This window comes from Zingiber officinale, chromosome 11A (genome assembly GCF_018446385.1).
Source record: "Zingiber officinale cultivar Zhangliang chromosome 11A, Zo_v1.1, whole genome shotgun sequence".
NCBI lineage: Eukaryota > Viridiplantae > Streptophyta > Magnoliopsida > Zingiberales > Zingiberaceae > Zingiber > Zingiber officinale.
The window spans coordinates 26,963,351-26,971,391 of record NC_056006.1 but is presented as its reverse complement, the minus strand read 5'-3'; the positions used below and the strand labels follow the sequence as shown (position 1 = coordinate 26,971,391).

Sequence of the window (8,041 nt, the reverse complement as noted above, 5' to 3'; positions counted from 1 at the left end):
TTCTCCTTCCTTTCCTCCCAAACAAAGTAACACATGTTACGTTAATGAACCTTCCATCCCTCCCAAACAAGGAGAAGTTAAAAACTTTATTTCCCCTCACTTCCCCTTCCTTCCCCTTCTTTCCCCTTCCGTTAATGAACCTTCCCTCATTCCATCCAAACAGAGGGTTAGGGTCATCAAGTGTGTGATAATTCTGATTATCTCTAGAATTAGTTGGTTCGATGGGTTAGATATCTAAATTATCAAAAAAAAAAAAAAGAAGGTGTGATAATCAATTAATACTTTGGCGTAGGACATATAGATTAACACTTCTAAAAAAAAGTGTGATAATCAATTACTACTTTGGCGTATGGACAATACCACTACAATTTCATGAACAAACAACATTATTTTAGTACAATAAAATATACATTTTATCAGAGGAATGAGAAGTATGAAGTCATTCTAAAAGGCCACACTAAAACACACACTACCGGTTATCAATTTCTTCAAGAACTACTCAAGCAGAAAAAATTGCATATACATGCTATAAACTACAATGTGTGATACTTGGAATACATACTACAAAAACAGAATATATAAAATCTGCCACAAGAGCTAAATAAAGTTTTGCCTATGAGATACCGAAAACTCTTAGCCAGTAACTCCATTTGACTCTACGGCAGGCACTACAACTTGTTTCCTTTTCCCTGTCTGTGGGTGCGAAACCTGTGCTGCAGTTGTGAACTGGGTTGAGGCATAAGCAGTGAGATATGCTGCCATTGTTGGTGGATACGAAGCATAGCTGCCCACCTGTGCCTTTCCCATCGGTGCATATCCAATAGGAACTGGGATGTGCATAGGGACAACAGCAGTCGGAACTTGTGCTTGTATTACTTTGCTCCTAGGGGCATCAGCTAGCTTCGCAGTAATGTTCCTTCCCTGTATATGTAAAGATTTTGTTGAGGGGGCAACAAGAAATACTTGTTGTGAGCAAAAATGAAAACTGAGTGTTTTGTATAGCCGACCCCGAGTCTTATTTGGATCATCTATGGCTTTCTTTGCACCCTCAGCTGTCCTATAAGTGACAAAACCAAATCCTCTGCTCAAAAAGAAAACAAAGTTGTTATCAACAATTGTTGTGTATGAAAGTGAAACAGATATAACAAGGCACTACCTTGATTTGTTAGTCTCCTTATGGTATGCCACCGAACCTTCTTCAATCTCACCATACCTACCGAAGAAATTGAGCAAGATTTCGCTGGATATGTTTGGAGAAAGACCTCCAATGTATATCTTTCTCAGTGCTAAATCACCAGTCCCCGAAGTACTGTTTAGGCCATCCCATGCAAGATTACAGGTAGCCAAACGTCCCTAATGGTAGAAAAACACAAATTCAAGTTGGGATCTTCACTCGAGAAAGAAAATCCACCAATTTAATTATCTTCTGACTAACTAGTTAAGAATGTTAGATCAAAAGCAGATGAAACGGTTGCCATGGAGTACTCGAGTTACCAAAACAAAATGGTGCAACTAAACTGTTTAAATTAACAATTCATTAAAAACAAGGGACATTTCGCCTACTTGGGCATCTACATTGGCATTAAAAATATGTTCAGAAAATCATCTTCTAGACTGTTGTTTTAGATGCATACCAACTAGGATGAAGAATTGATAATGCTTATGACCAACAAGTCTAGTTGCGACCTTGACTATGTAGTGTACTACCCACAACGTAAGTTAAACCAAAAGTCAATTGATACATATGAAACAATGAATAAAACGTCATGAATGACCATAATGAAAGTAACTGTAAGACTGCTATTCCTCTTCTAATTTATATCACTACTGAAGGGAAATTATATATATATATATATATATATAACAAGAAAGTAATACATACTTTTGGAAATAGTGAATGTGAAAACCACACAAAAATTTTGAAAAAAACACTATGAACACTAGGATCAAGCAGATTGGATAGTGAGCGTGCTGAAAGAGCAGGGGAACCTTAAGGAGTATTTGTAACAACAAGCATACCTCTTCAACTTCTGCTATAGGTTATCAGTGGACAGTGGCGTAGCTAGAATTTACATTCAGGAGCGGCAAATTCAAGCTGACCACAGCACACTACTGAGGTCACGCCCAATCTCGCCATCTTACTGCAAGGTCGCAACCAAGGAAAGACCTCACTGTGAGGATATAGTTAAAGCGAGACCTCGCTGTGAGGCCACCGCCAAGTAATCACTAAAAGAGGAGAGGGAACGGGAGAAAATTGTGCATACCGACGAGATGCATGCTAGTATTGGGAATCGAAGAGGAGCATGTCAGAGGTCGGAGAGAAGGTCGATCATAGAGGAAGATTTTAGGGCGCTGGGAAGAAAAATCGAGAGTAAAAATCTTAATTAGAAAGTTAATTAGTGACAGAAACTTAATTGAGTCGATAAAATAGTGATGAAAACTTATTTTGTTGCTAAAATAGCGAGGGAATTAAATTTTAGTAGTTAATTAAATAGCTTAAATAGGTATAGAGATGGAATTGACAGCGAAATTTAATTGTTGTCGCTAAATTACTAACCATAATTTATTTCGATCGATAATTAGTGACGAAAATTAAATTTCATCGTTAATTGTAGATTTTCTTGTAGTGAATTATATGATGAGAAGCAATAAATGATATGATTTAATTGATCAAATTTTAAATGATTGTCAATGAAATTGATCACCTTCATATAACAAATCAAACATTAAATGCATAGAAGATCTCAATATCTATAAATATTTGACATACTTAACTACCAAATAAAATTATAAATATATTAAAAATTAACACTATATGTTTTCCCAACACTTAAATTCGTAATCGAAAGAGATAAAGCAAGAAAACTTTACCTCAATCAAAACGCATTTGCCGTGGAGAGTTGGTAAAGCGACGACGGCAACGCTGGTAGCAAATGACAGCTGTGCTGGTGATAGCGGCGATAGCAACATGGATGACAATGACATCAATGTGCGGTGAAGAATTTTGAGGGTAAAATTAAGGTTAGGGAAAGAATAATAAGGGGATTATGAGAGGAAGAAGGCCACGGGAGAGAAAAAATGAGAGGGTATTAGGAGGAGGAAGAAAACACAGGAGGGGAGAGGGGGAAAAAATATGGACAATGGGAGAGAGAAAAAAATATCGAGAGAGACAAAAAAAATTTGCGGAAAGAGAGAAAAAAAAGGTTTGAATTCCTGTTTATTTTAATTGAATATTTTATGAAAAAATCCTAATAGTTTTAGAATTTATAACTAAATCTTTTTTTTTAAATCACTGTATTAATTTTTTCCCTCCAAAATTTCAAGGGAGGCGGTCGCACCCCTCGGCCCTATGTAGCTATGCCCCTGTCAGTGGATAAGGCTCTAGTGTCGCTACATCTGTGGGAGAGGATGGTGAAGAAACAAACAAGAGTGGATATACGAAGAACCTCTATAACAAAGTTGGGACCAGATGATGGGATAGAGAAAAGAGTAGATTCAAAGAATAACATATCAGCATAAATAAAGAACCATTGCAACTGAAGAGAAGGTTTAAATTTTCAGTTTATAACGGAAATGATTTAGGTTCTTTTTTAAATATAAATGTATTAATTAAAAAAAATATTAATATTGGATTATTATGGAGGTTAACTATTGAGTTATCTTTAAAATGTTGAATGTTTAATTTAAATTTTGATATTATCAAATTGTTGATGCTTATTAAATAAAAGTTAATTTAGGGTTACTTAAAGTCCAACAAATATATATGATAGGATAATTTGAATTTATTTTGATTAGTTTAAAATTAATAAAAAAAAGATAATCCAATGTACGAAGTTTTTATCATATAGGATTTTGGGGAAAGATCCATTGTACGTAATCTTACCTTGTTTTTTACAAACGACTGTTTCTAGAATTCGAAAAGATATATTTTATAAAATTAATATAATAATTTAATTCATAGTAGTCATATTATATTTTTATTTTTCTATTAATCTATTTCCTCCGTATTAAAGAGGTTTATTTTTTTTATTTCTCTTGTGGACATATGAGGGAGGAAAACTAACAAAAAATTTTCTTCTGTTTATATATATTTTCTCTCTGTCTGTTTACCCTCTGGACGAACGGATGGAGGGAAAAAGTTAAAAACGAAAACGGAAAAACAATTACCAATCAATGAGGAAAAAAAATTAAGAGAGAAAAGAATAAGAAAATTTTTAATTAACTATCAATGAAATAAATAAAAAAGAAATGTCAAATAAAAAAATAAAATAAAAAAAAATAGAGGAAGCCATGACCTCGCAAAGGACGATGCTGATGCCAATCTACCCGGATCGAAAAATTCCACCTTTCCACCCCGGGGAAAGAACTGTCTCTTCGCTGAGCCCAACCTAATCTAGGGTTCCAGCAAAAGCCCAGACTCATGCTTTCCTCTCATATTTTCCAGATCTTGATCGCGCGCCCAATCCAAAAGATCTCGTCTCTCCGGAGAACAGCAAATCTAGGGTTTCAGTAAAAGGTCCAAGTTGTACTCTCCTTCTCGCCCTCTCATAGTTTCCAGAACAACCCCGAAGAACTCGTCTTTCCCTCGCAGGAGAAGCCAGAACAGCCTGAAACCCTGCAATTTAAGGTACGCAGCAAATCCTACTGCAATCTTGGGGTGGTATCCACTGCATATATATATCACCTCCTGTTAACCAGTGGCGATCGTCGAGCTTAGAGGAACGAGTAATGACAGTTCTCTTATTGATTCGGGGCATTCGTTTTTCCAAAAGTTACCAATCGAATGCATCTCTGATTCTTCCCAGTATTTCTGTTAGTTCTCCTATGAACAGAAGTAATTTGAAAAATGCTGAACGTTACTTTTTCTCTAGTTCTTCTCTTCCTGCCTTGTTTGCCAGTGCAAAATTCCTATTTAGCGATTCCAATCAGCGAAAACCCCCATTGTCGGATCACGGAAGTACATGGCTTTGTCACAGATTCGCCACTAGAAACGCCTTGATTTTCAAGAGCCCTCTAAATCGGCAGCAAGATCGTTTCTTTTCTGGCACTCGAGTTGCTCTGACTGTTTCCGACTTGCATGCAGAACCATTTCCTAATGATTCTACTGGACAGAGAATCACTCGCTCTGGCCGAATTGATGCTCAAAATGCTCTCCTTGACTACCTTCATGTTACCAGAGGCCTGCCTTTCATGGATGCTGAACATATTAGCAAGAATTCTCCTGAGTTCCTCCAGCGTATACTTGAGAAGATTGGCAATGAGCATGATGTGGGGAGATCCCTCACTAGGTACCTTCGCTATCACCCCATCAATGAGTTTGAGCCCTTCTTTGAAAGTTTGGGTCTGAAGCCATTGGAAATTCAACCCCTCCTTCCTCGTAATTTGATGTTCCTCAATGATGATGATGTCTTGCTCGAGAACTATCATACTCTTTGCAACTATGGAGTTCCCAGAAGAAAGATTGGTAAGATGTACAAAGAAGGGACTGAAATATTCAGGTATGATCTTGGTGTTTTGCACTCAAAGCTTTGTGCTTATGAAGAACTTTGGCTCAGCAAATCTACCATTATCAAGCTTGTTACATGCTGTCCTACACTTTTAGTTGGTGGTGTAAATGCAAACTTCCATAAGGTTGTTGGGAAATTGAAGAGCCTAGGTATTGAGCTGGATTGCATCCGAGGATGTTTGTCAGATAAGAAATCGTATAATTGGAAATGGATTCTTGGTATGCTGAATTTTCTTGATGGAATTACCGAATTGTCTTCTCTGGTTAGAAACAACCCAAATTTCGTTTTTGATGATTCTGGAAAGAAAATATACATTTTAGTTGCAATCCTGTTAAAGCTGGGTCTTAGAAAGCCCAACATATTAGTTTTATTTGCGAAGTACCCTCAAATCCTGGATGGGAACTTCACAAAAAAATTGTTGCAGTCTGTGCATTTCTTAGCAGAGATTGGAATGCCAAGAGATGATATTGGCAGCATTTTATCATCCCATGCTCAAGTTTTGGGTTCTTGTTCGTGTAAGAAACCTGATGCTGTTTTGGCAAGCCTAAATATATCCGATGTAAGGTTGTGTGAGATTATAAAAGAAGATCCCAGTCAGTTTGGAACATTAGTCTCAAGTAAAAAGGTTGATGTTCTGGTTCCCAGTAAAATCAAGGGACATTTTCTTCAAGAAAAGACGGATTTCTTGATGAAGCTGGGGTTTATAGAAAACTCTGATGAAATGGCTAAAGCACTGAGCAAGTTTGTAGGAAGAGGAGACAAATTGCAAAAGCGATTTGACTTCTTAGTGAATGCTGGACTAGATTGCAACAGTATCACTCAGATGCTTAAGGTAGTTCCTGCCATACTTAATCAGTCAACAGATACACTTGGGAAAAAGATTGACTATCTTCTGAATCACTTGGGCTATTCAATCGAGTCACTTGTCCAGTTTCCAGGATTTTTGTGCTACAGCATAGAGAAGATGAAGCTGAGGTTTACTATGCATGCTTGGATCAAAGAAAGAAAGATAATATCATCTAGAAAAAATAGGAAAATCGGCCGCTCAAATGTGGCCTTGAGTACGATTCTCTCGTGCTCAGACAAAAGGTTTGTGAAATCTGTTGTCAGTCTTCATCCAGACGGGCCTAATGAATGGGAGAAGTTGAAGAATTCCTTTGCATCATAATTAGAAGTTTAGGAGCATTGTCCTACTGTTTACCAGTTTTCATCCTTGCAAGTATTCGATGTTCCTTTGTCACAAATTCTTCAAAGTGATAAAAGCAATGATCGGTTTCTGATGAGCTCTATTCATCCTATGAGTGCGCTACCTGCTTCTCTAAATTATAGATCTTCCCAATCCTTGTATCTTATTCACTTATTTGGCCATGCTCAGTTATTTTCTGGCTTATTGGGCACCATTTAAGGATCAGTTTGTGTTCCAGGGCCACAATGGCATCTTATTGACTTGTAGCATCTGCTTGTTTCTCATAATGATATAGCATCTCTGAGGTTGCAAGAAGCATTCCATGTTTATATAACTTTAGTTTTGTTAATTATGAATTTCTCTGTAACAGAAAAACTATAGTTCTTAAAATTGAATCTAAAATACTAAAAAAACCCTTACCTACTGAAATAGTTTGCTTTTTTTTTTCCCAGTATAAATGGAATTAAATATACTCTTGCAGATTTTCTTGTGATCCAAGATTTTGCAGATAGCTAGTAAGCCTTTTAACAGTTGACAGTAGCAGTGGTGGTATTGTTGGCTTTCAGTTTATTTATGTTTACTTAATATGCATGAAATGTATAAACGACTCATCAAACTACATACATTTGTATTTAAAACGTATGTCTTCAGTTTGTTCTTTGTTAATATTTATGAATAGATATTATGAATTATTTGGGAACAATATTAATGTTCAATATCCATAAATGTTAATATTTATGAATAAATATTATGAATTGTTTGGAACAATATTTATGTTCAATATCCATAAAAAAAAATTTATGAACTATGTTTATTAATAAATTTTTTTATTAAATTTGTAAATAGATAAAGAAAAAATTGATGAACTATCTAATATTAAACTAAACTAAGTTAAGTTAAGAATCGCAAACAGAACTTAACATTATTGATTTCAAATTTAACTTATCTGTTATTAATGGTTTAGACTTGGATCATAAGCGAAATTTAACACTATTGATCCAAATCCATTTATGTTATAAATTCAATTAAATATTAATTTTCAAAATTAACTTCCAGGACTGTATGGCGAGGCACATGACCTTCTTGGGTATGAGAGCATCTACCACCGCATAGACAAAGCCTTTTAAGGAAAGCTAATATTTAATTTCCTTATATAACTCTAGGTTTAACAAAAAAGAAACAATCGAATCACAAATTCAAAAAACAAAAAAAAAAAAACACAAACTCGAATAACAAATCCAAAAAACTAGAATCTAATGTCTCTTGTGTTTGGAATTCTAACAAAGAAAAATAATTAGCATGATGCAGAAGAAAATTACTAGTTATACATTTTCTTTGTAAGCTAATG

General features: G+C 35.5%; 2 protein-coding genes across 2 annotated transcripts; one reads left to right on the top strand and one right to left on the bottom strand.

The window, feature by feature from the left end:
• Nucleotides 1-633: 633 nt before the first annotated feature.
• LOC122031314 (RNA-binding protein 24-B-like) lies at nucleotides 634-2,985 on the bottom strand. The gene is made up of 3 exons (XM_042590439.1): nucleotides 2,872-2,985; nucleotides 1,157-1,353; nucleotides 634-1,081 (listed from the first exon to the last, which is right to left on the bottom strand). The coding sequence occupies exons 1-3, from the start codon at nucleotides 2,983-2,985 to the stop codon at nucleotides 634-636; spliced, it is 759 nt and encodes a 252-aa protein (XP_042446373.1).
• Nucleotides 2,986-4,303: 1,318 nt separating this feature from the next.
• LOC122032039 (transcription termination factor MTEF18, mitochondrial-like) lies at nucleotides 4,304-7,068 on the top strand. Its single transcript, XM_042591289.1, has one exon. It carries the CDS (start codon nucleotides 4,729-4,731, stop codon nucleotides 6,673-6,675), a length of 1,947 nt encoding a protein of 648 aa, XP_042447223.1. The 5' UTR covers nucleotides 4,304-4,728; the 3' UTR covers nucleotides 6,676-7,068.
• The last annotated feature ends 973 nt before the right edge of the window (nucleotides 7,069-8,041 follow it).